At 36.7% G+C, this 15,804-nt stretch overlaps 1 protein-coding gene across 2 annotated transcripts in view; it reads left to right on the forward strand.

Moving 5' to 3' along the window:
* Nucleotides 1-8,688: 8,688 nt before the first annotated feature.
* Nucleotides 8,689-15,804, forward strand: part of LRRCC1 (leucine rich repeat and coiled-coil centrosomal protein 1) — a 43,870-nt gene continuing 36,754 nt past the window's right edge. For both annotated transcript variants that reach the window (XM_063079561.1, XM_063079562.1), the window contains exons 1-3: nt 8,689-8,811; nt 11,000-11,205; nt 11,497-11,562. In XM_063079561.1, the coding sequence (XP_062935631.1) occupies nt 8,723-8,811; nt 11,000-11,205; nt 11,497-11,562 (361 nt within the window). In that variant the 5' untranslated portion in view covers nt 8,689-8,722. The remainder of the gene's footprint in view (nt 8,812-10,999; nt 11,206-11,496; nt 11,563-15,804) is intronic.

Here is a 15,804-nt window from a genome sequence, read left to right on the forward strand (position 1 = left end):
ATTTGCATCAACATGGATGGACCTTGAGAGAATTATATTAAGTGAAACGAGTCAGGCACAGAAAGAGAAATACCACATGTTCTCACTTATTGGTGGGAGCTAAAAATTAATATATAAATTCACACACACACACACACACACACACAAAACCGGGGGTGCGGGGGAAGAAGATATAACAACCACAATTACTTGAAGTTGATATGACATGCAAACAAGGGGACATTGGTGGGGGGAGGGGGGATGGAGGAGGGAGGGAGGTTTGGTCATGGGCAATAATAATCAGCCACAATGTGTATCGACAAAATAAAATTTAAAAAATAAATAAATAAAGTTCTTGACAGAGGAAAAAAAAAAAACTTTTAACTCCCCCCCAAAATAAAATGATATAAAATAATAAAAAATTTAAAAAAAAAAAAAGTAAATGAACCAGACCTATTTGAGTGCTAACTATATACCAAGAATGTATTTGTTCTCCTGTACTTGCAAATCTGAGATTTGATTTTCTCTTATAATAAGATCTGTGACCCCTGCAGTCTCCAAATACCAGATGTGGCCTCACTCGGGTTGTCATTATTGTCAAATTGGAATACATAGTAATAATAACTGACAAATTGCAAGGCTTAAATTGTGTTGAGCATTGCCGTAAGTGCTTTCTGTGCATTTGTTTAATACCACATAGTCACATCACTGTCATCAACATCCCCGTTTTTCAGATGAGAAGGACTGAGTTTTTCCCCAAGGTGCATGGCAAGTAAGAAGAGCAAGCTTTCAACCCAGGAAGTTGGCTATAAAATCAAAAGCATGTGATCACTATGCAACACTGCAGCTCAGGACGTTTTGCAAAAAGTAAATAATTGGTTTGTGAGTTTAATCCAGTATATATAATTATCAACTGGATTCACAAGCTGTTTTTAAAATCTTTTAAATAAAGAATTTACTTATGCTAATTCCAATAATAATAATAGCAAGAAATGGGAATTACTGAAAAGTACATCAACAGGTAAATGGATAAATGAATGTGGTATGTTAATACAATGTAAAGGCACCTCCATTATATGAAATTGTGTCGCCTCATGCCTTGTACAATCTTAATTCCTATCGTTTTCTCACAGCCCTACATACAATCCATCAGCAAACTCTGTAGGCTCTAATTTTAAAATATATCAAGAATCTAAGCATTTCAAATCTGCAATACTAGCACTTAATACTGGCTAGTCCTTTAGCATCTGCAGAGATGAATGTCTAAATCTGTTATCTTAGTGTGGCTCCAGTCCAAAAATTACAATTAAATAGAATAAATAATCCAGATAACCAGGAACACTATACTTAGGAACATCCTGGGATCAGGAAACAGTAAATAACAACAGCAGCAAGATACTCATTCTCCCCAGTAGATACAAGCCTTCAGTTGACATTGTAAGATGAACGGAGGATGAAACTTCCCTCATGTGTTCCTGTGGTTGCGGAAAATACTTTTCTGCCAACTATTAACTCTTTCCTTTCACACAGACACGACCACCTCCACTACTACCTTCACTACCATAACCATCCATCATTCATCATCACCTGACATATTATACATGTGTGTTTATTTGCTTACTTATCTCTCCCCTGATTAGAACACAAAAGTATTTTGCTTGTACTGACTAAAATATGAAAAGTTTTAATCTGTTTTGATCCTTTATATTGTAGGTGCTAAATAAATATTTGTTGCATTGTAGGGATTTGAGGGGTTTGAGGTCTGATCAAAGAAAAATATGCAACCGCAAGGTAAGAGTAGCATACGAGCTTTATTTGGGCAATGCTTTGACTGGTTTGTTTGCATGAGGAGGAACTCCCTTACAGCATGAGACTGCACGGAGGCTGTGGCAGGGCCACCATACAGCAGGGGAGAAGAAAAAGGGAACTCCAGGGGGAGAGGACAGTTCAGAAGAGGGCTTCTGTGTTTAGGTAATGTCATTCAGCAGCACGATGGGGAGTCTCTGAGTTAGATATCTCCCAAGTGCAGCAATGGCTTGGGGTCTTATATATGGCTAGTAGATGTTGAGTGCAGTTTTGTAGGGTATGTAAAGCAGTCCGGCTCTAAATAGCTAAAAATCTGTTTATTTAGGCTATGTTTTAAATAATTGAGTGTGTAAAAATTTGAGTTTGTTACTGGCTGACTTTTGAACTAATGGGTCTTGGCCTGCTGTGAAAAAGTAAACAACCTAAAGGCCAAGGTACAAAGGCCATCCATGGCTCATTTGTAAAACATGCATAAATTGTACACAACCAAAACAAATAAAGAAAATGCAAGTGAATTGCTCTATAGCTTATCTGTTACAAAATTAATGAATAAATGCATGAATTAATGAACAAAAACACATTGAATGAATTAATACCTGTAGATGAAGGTAAATTAAAAGAAGAGTAGTGGCCTACATACAATAAATACTAGACTGGTTCACATATATCCTCAGGGCCAATATAAATATACTAATTATAATGGAATAAGAACAATGAATGCCATTTATTAAATCTTAATATGTGAGGTAACCCAATGGGTGTTTCTCATATATTATCTCATTCGATACCATGGATTTAATCCTATAATATGAAATTATTATCCTCCTTTTATAGATGAGGAAATATGGATTAAAACAAAAACAAACACACACAACTTGCCCTAGTAGAAGGGTGGAATTCAAATTCTTGTCCACTTGAATCCAAAGTTTACATTCTTCCCATTAAACTGCAATTTCTTTTCTTACTATCCATCTACAAAGTTTTATTTTAGAGTTAAATTATAACAGTGTTACACCTACAAGAGAGAGCTCTCTGCCAAGAACTTCTGAAATCTTTCTTTCTTAATTAGCTGTGACTAACTTGTTCAGTAGAATATGTAATTTTTTTTTAAAAATAATTAACCTGTGAAACATTTTAACTCTAGCCTTAAAAGTGATCACAAAACCTTAGAATAATTCACAAGTTAATTTGTTTTTTAAAAACAAGCGAAGCTCAATAATAAAAAACTTGTGTAAGGATGAAATGGCTAAATCAAGAGAACAGTGCTGTTTGGGGAGCCTTGCAGAAATATGAGGGGAAGGAAACACATGTGAGGTTTCAGAAAAATTTTTTTTAGAATTTAAAAAATAGAAAAAGTCAAAAGCATGCAACTCTCAAGGGAAATAGGGTTCTTTCATGGAAATATTTTCTTATTTAGTGTCATGGTAAGGTCAGAAATCTTTGTGTCTCCTAAAGAAGTGTTAAAATACTCCTTACTTAATATACCTATCTCCCTGAGTATTTGGGCTGCTTTAGCCATGCTGAGTGTGATCATGGCTCTCTGTCATGCACAGCTGGGGACTACCTTCCTAAGAGTGGAGCGACTTACTGCTATTGGATCCTCCATTGCTTTCCTCCTTCTTTGGGTTAAACTTTTTGCTTATCCCTTAGGAATAGCTGCTCAAAGCTTAATAGCAGGCTATATAATTCAGCCTTTCTATGCCAGGTACCCAAGCTCCAGAGTTGCTAAAGAAATGTATAGCTTTGGTTATTTTGTGGTCATTGGGAATACTAAATGCTCAAGGGATGGTTACAGTGGCTTGGTTTCAGACTGTCGGTACTCTGATGAAGATGACCATTCTTTGTTTCATTTCCATAACTGGGATTGCACTGTTAGTGATTGAGGAAAAGGAGAATGCAGCCAGGTTTGATAACACTTTTGACACTGAACTTCCTCACAGAAGCACCAGCTTGCAGAAGCCTCCTTTAAGAATTAATATGCATATTCTGCCTGCCTAATACTGATTTACATAGCAAGTAAAACCATTTCATAAAATGGTGCAGCCACTATGTAAAAGAATATGGAGGTTCCTCAAAAGATTAAAAATAGAACATGTGAAATCAGGATCTCAAAGAGATCATCTGTAATTTCATGTTCACTGCAGCATGATTCACAATACCCGAGAGATGGAAAAAAACCTAAGTGTCTATTACTGTGGTCAGTGAATGTGTATTACCTATATAATACCAAACTTTTTTGAGATTTGTTGAGAATTTTCTGTAGCCTAGTATATGCTTAATTTTATCACAATAAATTTTACTACTCCTGTTCACATATATGTACATGCACAGACATGATTGGAGATATAAAAAAAGATTAATAGTAGTGGCTTTCTGTACATGGTAAGATTACAAGTGATCTTCATTTCATTTTTTATCAATTTCAACATTTTTTATAATTAGAATTTTTTTATTGGAAAAAATATTTTTCCAATACCAAACCTATGTTTTCACATAACACAGTACTGAATTTTATGACATTAGAACTTTAAGAATATGTTAAATTATATTTGATATAATTTAAGAATTCAGGATAAAATAAGAAATTTATTAGAAAATATTCCACCAAAATTTAAATTTTAAAAACTAGTTGCTCCTGAAAAAAGAGAAGTTTAGTTACCTGAAAAATTCATTTTTTGAGGACAACTAACTTCTCCAAATATTCTGGATAAGTAAAGTAATATACCAACAAAAACATAGACCACAAACATATTGTATATAAAGGTCAACATAGAGAGATGTACAAACACAATGTGTCTGTAAAGGGGAATATGTATATAAGAAAGTAACTAGAATTCATGAATAATGAAAATTTTTTCAGTGCTAGAGGTCACAAAGGGGATCGATCTGATGCGCCCACATAGTTGACCTGCTCTTCTGCACTAAGTCATAATGTAGATTAAATCAACATAAAACAAAAATGCTTTGGGCTTTATTTTAAAAAACCATCAGGCTTTGTAAATCTTGTCTGAGAAAAACTTTTTAAATGCTAATGCTGATTCAAACAGAAAAACAAAAATACAAATTACAGTATATCACCATTTCACCTTCCCATAATTTGATCTCATAGGAATGCAGTAAAACTATTTTAAAACTAAAAAGATGAAAAAGAGAAAAGAAAGAGAAACGACTATAGTTTGCATTATACCTCATATCCAATTCAGTCAACAAAGCTTATAAAATCTATCTTATTAACATCTCTTCAAATATTTCCCCTCTTCACTCCCACTCCTAGTGCCTTTGTCCAGGCACTCATTTTTCTCACTTGGTTTACTACAACAACCTCCTAACTTATATACTCACCTCTAATCTCCCCCCTCCAATCAAGCCTCCACTCAGTTTCTGGAGATAATTTTATAAAACACAAACCTAATGGGGTCACTTCCCTGCTTAATTACTCTGCTGTCTTGTTTTCTTGCATCTCCTCCCAACCCCTCACATACCTGATGCAACCACCATATCACCAGCCATCACCACCTTCCTTCAGACCAAATATCAACTTCTTAGCTGATCACAGCAGGTTCACCAAAATCTAATGCAAGCCCAACTTCCTATTCTCATCTATTGCATTCTCCTGTACACACACGCACTTACCACACATCAGTCTTTCTAAACAACTTAACTTTTCCAGAACAGACTCTTTCCTCTCTGTCTCCCCCACAATGCCACCTCACTACCCAGCCAAACTGCCTGTCTTACACCTGATCTCCCACTGGTAAGATTGAAACCAAATGTGTTGCCCTTTCTACACCCACAAATTCTTACTAATACCATGTAAAGCGGGCAAATTGAAGTGCAGTTTTAAAACATGAGAGAAGACTACATTGTAGCGACTAAAGTTAAACTGTTAATTATAGATTGTTTGGAATACCAGTGATAGATTCCTTCTACTTTAGAACTGAGATCTCATATAGAAGCTAATTTAACATATTTTTGTTTTGCAGATGAGTTAGAGGCAAAACTACAGGTTTCCAAGAAATTGTTATCAAAAACATTAGCAAACAGTAGAAATATTAATTCATCAAACTGTCATTTTAAAAAGATCATCAGTGTTTAAGTAGTGAGGCAACTGAGATACAACCTGCGATTTTTGAGCTCTGCTAATTATGATTAATATTTTGATTAATTATCATACACATAATACTGGAGAAAAGATCTAGTATATTCAATATCATTACAGCATAATTTGTTTCCTATGTTAGTTGTTTTAGATAAGACTGTAATATTAACTCTAATAATATAATATTTATTGTTTAAGACAAGACTATAAAATTTATAATTTTTTAATTGTAATTGATATTTAGTTATACTCCTACATAAGAAATCTTCCCCAGAACTTATTCTATATTTAGCTCTCATTTCTATGATTTGGCGATTTGCACTGGGTTCAGCTGAGCACTTCTTTTGGTTTCTTCTCGGCTCGCGAATGCACCTGTGTGCCTTTAGCAGGTGTGAGGAACTAACTGTGTCCCCCAACATTTATGTTTTGAAATCCTAACCTCCAACATGATGGTACTAGGGTGTGGGGCCTTTGGGTGGTGATTAGGTCATGAGGGTGAAGCCCTCATGAATGGAATTAGTGCCCTGATAAAAGATATCCCAGAGAGCTCTCTCACCCCTTTCTGTCATATGAGGACACAAGGAGAAGTTGGCAGTCTGCATCCGGGAAGAGATATGTCACCAGAACTTGACCGTGTTGGCACCCTGATCTTGAACTTCCAGCCTCCAGAATTGTGACAATAAATTTCTCTTATTTCTAAGCTAGGTAATTTTTTATAGTAGCCCAAAATGACTAAGACAGCTGGGGTGACTTATTTCTGCCCCATGCAGTCTCTCATCTTCTGGCCCACTAGTCTGGGCTTATATAAATAGTGGCTAGGCAGTCTTGGAGCACAGCATGCAAGGTGTTTCTAGGGCTTGGCTTGGGACCAGACACCACCACTTCCAACACATTTTTATGGTCAAAAAAGTCACCAGCCAGCACAGAATCTAAGAGACAGTAATAGATTCCACCTCTACCTCTTGTTGAAAGGAGCTGCAGACAAATTGCAAAGCATGTGGTTACAGGAAACAGTGAATTGTGGCCATGAGTTTTAGGGTGTGGTAGGTATAGCTGAACAATAGGACACTAATGGTAGTTCAGTCTGGAAATATCTCCAACGTTAAATTTGACAGTTACAACAAAATTTAAAAATAAAATAAAATAATTGGATTATGAATAACATAGATATGCATGAACTACAAAGAAAATACCAGACAGAATAAGGTTTTTAATATAAAATACCAAACATAAGATCAGATTATAGCAAAAGTTAATTTTGAGATTTTCTTTTCTGTATATTAACCTTAGTTCTTCCACATTATGTGTAAACAATAAAATAGGTGGACTAATATAGCATGTATTGCAATGTACACAACAGGTATTTAATAAGTACTTTTTGTCTGAAAAAAAATTTTTAAGAAAGAAAAAAAGTTAGATCTTTATTTGTTTCCTAATGAGGAGCCATCAAAGAATTTAGTTTAGGAAGTGACGGATTCAGATTTGATATATACAATAGTCCCCCCTTATCGGTTTTGCTTTCTGTGGTTTGTTCCCTAAGGTCAATCAGTCTGAAAATATGAAATGGAAAATTCCAGAAATAAACAATTCATAAGTTTCAAATTGTGCACCATTCTATAATAACGTGATGAAATATTGTGCTGCCCCACTTCTTCAAGCCCTTGTCATGAATCATCCCTTCGTCCAGCATACCCAAGCTGTATACACTGCTTGTTAGTCCCCTAGTAGCCAATTAGGTTATCATCTCTCATCATCTCAAAAAGAAAAAGGGTGAGTACAATTACAGTAAGATATTTTGAAAGAGAGAGACCATATTCTCATAACTTTTATTACAGTATATTGTCATAATTGTTCTATCTTATTATTTATTGTTAATTTCTTATTGTGCCTAATTTATAAATTAAACCTTATCATAGTATATGTGGATGGGGAAAAAAAGCCCAGTATATATAGGGCTTAGTACTATCCCTGGTTTCAGGTATCCACTGGGGATCTTGGAACATATCCCCAACAGATGAGAGGGGACTACTTTACCTTTTGTCACCATTTTAATATATTACCATTACCCATGGAGCAGTCTAGCCAAGAGTGTTCTTTGACCTTTTACAAGTATTATTTTCCCATCTATAACGCCATTCATTCCTGGAACTCCCATTAACCTAGCAAGACTATTCAGTTATCAGTTACCCGCATTTAGAAAACATACCCACTACCCATATCACTCTACAGTCGACTTAAGATGTCCCCGTGCTATTCCTAGTACTCCTCATGCTGTACAGCAACTCTTTGTTTCCTCCATTGGGCAGTGAAGGCTTCCAGAAACGGGAATGAGCTTCACCTCATTCCTCATTGCATAAGGAAGTGACTGACATACTGTAAGACACCCCACAAACGTTTAATGAATCAACAAGAGGTGCAATGGCAGGTGGGGGAACAATGCACACAGATGTAAGACGACGTAAAGGTATGTAAAGCCAAAGTGCTATGAAACCCCCTTCAGATGTGAGCCAGCTATAACTCAAAAATCACACAGAAGCATACAGGACACTTCTATTCACGCGCCAATTCCCACAAGCCCAGGAAGAAGCTTCGTTTTACAGCAAGCCTCGAGTCGTGCCTCATGCCGTAAAAGGGAAGAAAGCCCTCCGCGGAGAAAATCAGGCTTCCGGCTTTGCTTTGCGGTACCGTCAGGGCGGGAAAGTGCCCGGCTGTCGGTTGGAGGGAGGGTCTTCGCCCCGCCCCTCCAGGCCGGACTTCCGGGCTACGGGGAGGTGTGTTCCGGGCTCTTCCACCCAGCGCTGGGCCCCGGTTAAGGCCCCGCTCACCGTCGCCCGTACAATGGAGGCGGCGGTGGCGGCAGAAGTCGAAAATGAGGACGGCGACAGCAGCTGCGGGGATATATGCTTCATGGACAAAGGCCTGCGGAGGTAAAGGGCGCTCAGCAGCCAGGAGCGCCCCGCTCACTCCCTAGGGAAGGGGTTGTGGGCGGCCTGAGCTGAGGGGAGGCGCGGCTCGCTTTACCAAGACCGTGCACAAACGCAGTCTGGCTTCCGGCCGCTTTACTCCACCAAAACCTCTCTGCCCCAGTGCCGGCTTGAACGAGCCCTGCATTCCTTTCCAACCTTGGCTTCTGCCCCGCATTTGTCACACGGCTCTGGTTAGCCTGGATACTGACCCACGACCTGGCTCTCCACTGCCTCTGACCACTCCTCCCTTCTTCTGCTGGTTCTCCTTTTTTTACTGGTTATTTTATTTATTTGCTTGCCCTTTAATTTTTGGTCTTCTCGTGTTCTCTCTTGTCTCTCCTCTGTTCCTTCTGTTACCCTGCAAGAAAGTGGCAGCTATGGAGCGAGTGTTCGTTGCTCCTCATTGGTTTTTGCCTAAGTTCTCTTTACCTTATTGTGATTTCTCCTTTACAGAGTACTATAATACATACATTCATGTACTTTTTGAAAACAATAAACATATTATTTTTAGTTCACCGCTTTCCTCTCTCATATACCTTAAACGTGCATGGCATATGAAGCTCTTGGTTTTGCATTACTGATTGGTCTCTGCGTACCTTTTCAGTTTCAACTCTCACCATTTCTCCACTTACACTCTATGGTTAGCTACATTGAGCTACATACAGGCAGTTGCATGATAGGCTTCTCTTTGCCTTTGTACATGCTGTTATTTTGTAGAGTGCCCTCCTCTATGCAAACTTTGCTACTAATAATTAAGCATCTCCTTCTGGATTCTGATCTGAAATTTGCCATATTACCCCAGGAAGATGTTTTTCAAGGCATATTTACATTAATATTTAATAATAGCTGCCATTTACTGAATGCTATCTATGTGTGCATGTTATATACGTTATCACTAATCCTCAGCAATTTTGCAAGGTAGTAATTTTTCTCATTTTAAAAATGATGAATCCGAGACTCACAGGATCTAATTTGTCCAACTTCATAGTTTGCAGCTGGTGAGCAGTTAAGTTCAGATTCAAACCCATTTCTGTGTAATTTTACTGTTTTCTTTTTCTACTGTCCCACATTATCTGCACAATATTAATTTTCAAAAACTGAAGTGTGCCAGAAAATAAATGTCTTAATAGCATGTGTTAATAGCATAAGGTCTGGCACTAAATAAGAGCTCAGTAAATGACAGAAGCTAGATAATTGGGAAATGCTTCAAACTGTCACATTTAGGGGTTGCTAATTTGAAATCTGCAAATGTTTCCCTACTGTCAGAGTTAAGTTTCCTACAGGTTTATAGGAACTGTTACAGAACCTACAACAGATGCCCACGACATTGTGGGTCCTTGTTCCTGACTGTACCTTTCACCTAACAACTCTAAATTGTGCACTGCAGGTTGTGTTCCTGGAACTGTCATCTTCAGGAGAGGTTACAGTTACAAATAGCAATTGAGGGAGTGAAGAGAAGAGTTCTATTTAGAAAAGGTGCATTCCAACTTTAAAAAAAAGGAAAACAGGGACTTTTTCACTAGAAATAGCAGTTACTAGTAGTTTCTTTGAAAATCAGCTTCATTCTGTATTAAATAGTTATTGTAGACAGTGAAGAAAGTAAGATTATAAATACCAGAATAAAATCTGGCTTTATACCTGGATTCTGTTAACATAACTGCAAAAATTTGGGCAAGTTATTTAATTTCCATAAGCTTCAGTATCCTTATAATACTGCTTAGAGTTTGTCAGAATTAAATGAGATAAGGAAATTGAGGCTTAGAAAGGCTGTCATTTGCTCAAGAAACACAGCAAAGTGGTAGAGTACAGATTTTAACTGGGAGGTGTTAGGATTCCAGAGCCTTTACAATTATTGACTACTATTCAATACTGTCTTCATATATGCTGATGACTTTGTTCATAGAAGCTGAAACGCCCAGGGTCACGTGTCTCCCTAGAGTGATTTCTTGTTTAAATGGTCAAAGTTTGTTTGGTAAGAAGCGTTGTGTTTCATGAGACATTTCAAGGCTACCACAAATAGGAAAGATTTCATTCTAGAATGGAGCACATATTTATTTATCTACATGCTGTTTGGTTAATTTTAATTATTTGGTCATGCTTTTAAAATCATTTTTTACTTGTTTTCTGTAATATATATTTTCTTTTGCAGCATATCAGAGTTATCTTTAGATTCAACTCTTCATGCCATCAATCTTCATTGCAATAACATCTCCAAGATCAAAGCCATTGATCACATTTGGAACTTACGACATTTAGATCTGTCATCTAATCAAATAAGTCAAATTGAAGGGCTAACCACACTGACAGAACTACGTACTTTAAATTTGTCCTGCAATTTGATCACAAGAATAGAAGGTTTGTAAATGATTTTCAAATATTACTTAAGGCGGAAGACTTAAGTCCATTTTTCTTCTGAAAAGAATGGAATAAATATTTTTATAAACTGACCCTACAGTTCATTATACAAAAAGTTTTCTTCCAGAAAAGCGTCAATTTTTTAAGTAAGTGGTTTTTCAGAATGCCAGTAAAATTGATTTCATGTTATCAGATTGGATTTGCTTCAAAACAGTCTGAAATAATATTGTAATGCTATATCTTACAGTTAATTAATTATTTAAATCCTATAAAGGCTTTTTTTTATTTTAGGACTTGAAGCACTAATTAATCTAACTAGACTGGATTTGTCTTATAACCACATAAATGATCTTAGTGGTAAGTAGATATGCTTATGTTATCTATAATGCTGAATGTTTACCACACGTAATGAGTTAGACTCAGCTCAGCATGTTGGAAAACTCTGAATAGTTACCTAATTTTTGACCAAAAATCTCATCTAAAAGAGTGTGTTTCCCTGATTTGTTGGTGCCAAAGCTATAGCTGAGTAAAAAAAAAAAAGTAAAAACTAGGGTGATCGGTAGCAGAAAAAACTTGGATGGGAAGGACCTAGTTTACGGGAAAAATGTGATAATCTTAGATAAGTAATCAATGTACTGCTATACAGAGTGAAATAGTTTCAACAGAACTTTCTATAATGATAAAAATGTTCTATATCTGTTCTGTATCATATGGCAACCAATAGCCAGATGTGGCTATTGAGCACTTGAAATGTGGCTAGTACAACTTAGGGACTGAATTCATAATTTTATTTGAAGTAAATCTTAATGTAAATATAAAAAGCCACGTGTAACTAATGGCAGCCATGTTGAATAGTATAGATATGTGGCATTCCAAAGACTATTGCAGATTGAGAAATAAAGTTTTTTAAGTTTTGTCTATAATATGTCTAAGAAGATTTAAAATTTGTTACTCTTTTTTAATGTACTAAAGTGATACAACTAATAAATTGAGCAGAGTTTTATGATTATTAGAACTATCTGTTAGAAGTAGTAACATTCCTCTAATTATCTTCATACTAAAATTCCTCTAATTATCTTCATACTCCTTATTAATATTTGAAACAATTTTATTCTTGTGTTGACTCTTCTTCCTCACTAGAAAAATACCACCGTATGACAGGTACTTAGTATAAAAAAATGAAAAAACTTAGTTTGTACCATTAAGCTGAAGCAGCAACTGTATTTTAATTTTTTAAAATCTTTTCCCCCCCTGAAAGACATGAAAGTATTAGAGTTGAGTTTCAACCCTACCTCTGTCATTGTTGTTTGATGTAAAGCAAGGTATTTTACTTTTTGCATACAGTTTTCTTATCTGCAAAATTTGAATATTGTATAAGATCATACACTCAACAAATATTTATTGAGTATCACTGTATCAAACACTGCTCTGTAGTGATGGAAAAAACTAACAACAATAAACAGATATGGCCCTCCCTGTCACAGTGCTTACATTAGGCCTACATTATAGGGGAGAATAAAAACAAGTAAATAAATAACAGCTCCTCAGAAAATAAGCAAAAAAATTTGAAAGATACCTCACCAAGAAGATCTGTAAATGGAAAGTAAGCATATGGAAAAAAGATGTTTAGGATCCTTAGTGATTAAGGAAATGCAAATTAAAACTGCAGTGAGATAACCACTTCACCCCTAGAATAGCTAAAATTTTAAAAACTGAAAAAGTGCTGGTGAGATTGTGGCATAGTTGAAATTTAGCATACATTGTTGGTAGGATTTTAAGTAGTGCAAACGCCTTGGAAAAGATTTTGACAGATTCTTATATTGGTAAACATAAACTTACATGTAATCATACAGTCCCACTCCTAGGTATTTCCCCACAAGATATTAAAACATGTCCACGCAAAGATCTGTACATGAATGAATACAATTGTGTACCTTTTTATGTTTATGTGATTTATGTAATCTCTAACATTTGGGATCAACCCATATGTCCATAAACTGGTAAATAAGTAAACAAGTTGTGATACATTCATACAATGGAATACTATTTGGAAATAAAAAGGAATGAACAATAATACATGCAGGAACTCTGATAAATTTAAGAATTATGCTAAGTGAAAAGAGCTAGACCAAAAAGACTACATTATATGATTCTATTTATATGACATTCTAACAAAGGCAAACTACCAGATAATTGGTTGCCAGAGGCTAGAGGTGGAGAGAAGAGATTGATTACATAGGGACATGAGGGAACCTTTTGGGGTGATGGAAATGTTCTTTATTTCAATTGTAGTTGTGATTACACGACTCTATATATTTGCTAAGAGACAATACTGTAAGTTCTAATAGATAATTGTTAGAGCGATAGTAGTTTATATGTTCAGAAACACTTTAATAAATAATAGCAACTTATATGATAAGACTCTAAGGCAGGATCAAGCTTGACATGTAAGAAGGAAGCCTCATGGGCTGGGGCAGAGCAAATGAGAGGTTAATGTGCTAAGAAAAGAGAAGTGTAGGCAGGGTAAGGAGTTGGCATTTTATTTTAGGTACAATAGGAAGTCATTAGAGGGCATTAAACAAGGGAGTGACATAATTTATGTTTTTAATAAATCACTTTGGCTGCTGAGTAGAGAGTAGATTTTAGGTGGGTGGGAATGGAAGTCAGGCATCGAGTTACTATTTCAGTCCACTAGAGGAGAGATGATGGATTCTTGGTCTAAGATGGAAATAGCATAGGGGAGTAATAGATATGTTTTGGAGGTAGAGTTTATAGGGCTTGCTGATGGATTGGGATGAGGAAGTGAGGGAGAGAGGAATCAAAGATAACTAATTAGAAATTTCCTCTGGATTAACTGGTAGATGATGGTACTGTTTACTGACAGTAAGATTGAGAGATTGGGAGAAGAACGGGTTTAGAAATGAGGGGATGAGGATTAAGGATCCTATAGTAAATTTGAGAACACTATTGAACATGTATGTATGCATATAATCTGCAGTTTGGGGGCAGGAGGTCATGGTTGGAGTTGTAGATTTGGCATTTAAAAGCATTCGACATAGGGCTGGCTGGTGAGCTCAGTTGGCTGGAATGCGGTGTTGATAACATCAAGGTCAGGGGTCGATCCCTGTACTGGCCAACTGCAAAAAGAAGATAAAAGCACGCAACACTGTATTTGAAGCCATGAAACTATAGGAGATTCTGGAGAGCATGTAGATATAGAAGGGAACCTAGGACTGAGCCCTAGGGTATTCTAAAATTTAAGCAGGACAAGACCATAAAGTTGAAACATAGGAGGAAGAACCTGTAACATGGAACAAGGACTTACAAATGTGATGGTTAGTTAAGAAGAAATGCTAAGTACTATGAGGATGTATGACAGGAAAATCAGACCTCATAGAGAGCAGTGAGAGAAAACTTTTCTGAGGATGTGACAGAAAAATGAAACAAAGCACATTGAGGAGAAAAAGATATTTCAGCCAGGTTAAAGAAACCAAAAAAAGTTGAATACAGAGAGTGCTAACCTAAGCAAAACTGTAAATTAGTACCCTCTAATAACAGAGTGAGTCTCAGAATAGTCCTGTTATGGCCAACGTCCGACGGGTAAAAGAAATTTGCCCACGAGAACCGGGTGATAGGAAAAGGAAAAAAGTTTATTTCTGGCAGCCAGGGCTACGCAGGCCAATCGAGAAGTGCAGCCCCGAGTTGAAACCTCTCGCAGCTTTTATTTTTAGCTAGGCGGGAATTTTTCGCACCTGACACAATCTAGCCAATGCAAGCAAGCCAGCCGTACATAAGCTAATTTTGTGGTTAGCCCTGTAGCCCCTCCCCTCCCTGGATTCCCCATTTATTTTAGCAAGCGATTTGTACAGAAGCAGAATGCATATGTTAAGATCAGTAGGGGTTGGGGCGTCCCTTAACAGTCCTTCCAAAAGAAGAGAAGCTGGGGCATTCATCCACTAAGAAGTCCTGTTTGACAGACTTCTGGAGATGTTAACTCTCTCACACTTTCAGGCTGTACCTTTGCTCAACAAGCTCCCTCAATTTTGAGGAAAGTTCTCAGGCAAAGAGAGAAATGGAGTGCTCGAGGGGACACACTAGCAATGTATATAGCAGTTGTCCACGACAGCTGCAGCAGAGGTCTGAGATGGGCCAGGCACCAATAGCATCTACTACAAAATGCTCTAGATAAGCTCATGCAAGAAATAATTCCAGGCAACTAAATTAAGTGAGTGTTATTTGTATTTATATTCAAACCAACAAAATCGGATGGTAGTCTAGTGTTTTCTTATGTTTGCTAATCAAAAATGATATGTCGAGAGAGCCTAAGGCCATTGCTTAATGTTTGTTCTCATATAAGTGCATGCATTGACCTGGGAAGGTCCTTTTGTTTTGTTTTGATTTCAAGTGCTAAACTAAAGCCTCAAAGAGAAGCTAAATCTGTGTTTCTTCAAAACAACACTTGACTTTACCAGTGTCCTATTCATTAGGCTCATTAGGCGTAGCTGTTCACAGCCAGGTCTTATTAATCCTTCTCCTTTGCCTCTCAAAATATAACCTGTATAACAAATATTTTAATTAGCTATTGGAAAGTCTACTTTT

Source organism: Cynocephalus volans, chromosome 15, assembly GCF_027409185.1.
Source record: "Cynocephalus volans isolate mCynVol1 chromosome 15, mCynVol1.pri, whole genome shotgun sequence".
NCBI lineage: Eukaryota > Metazoa > Chordata > Mammalia > Dermoptera > Cynocephalidae > Cynocephalus > Cynocephalus volans.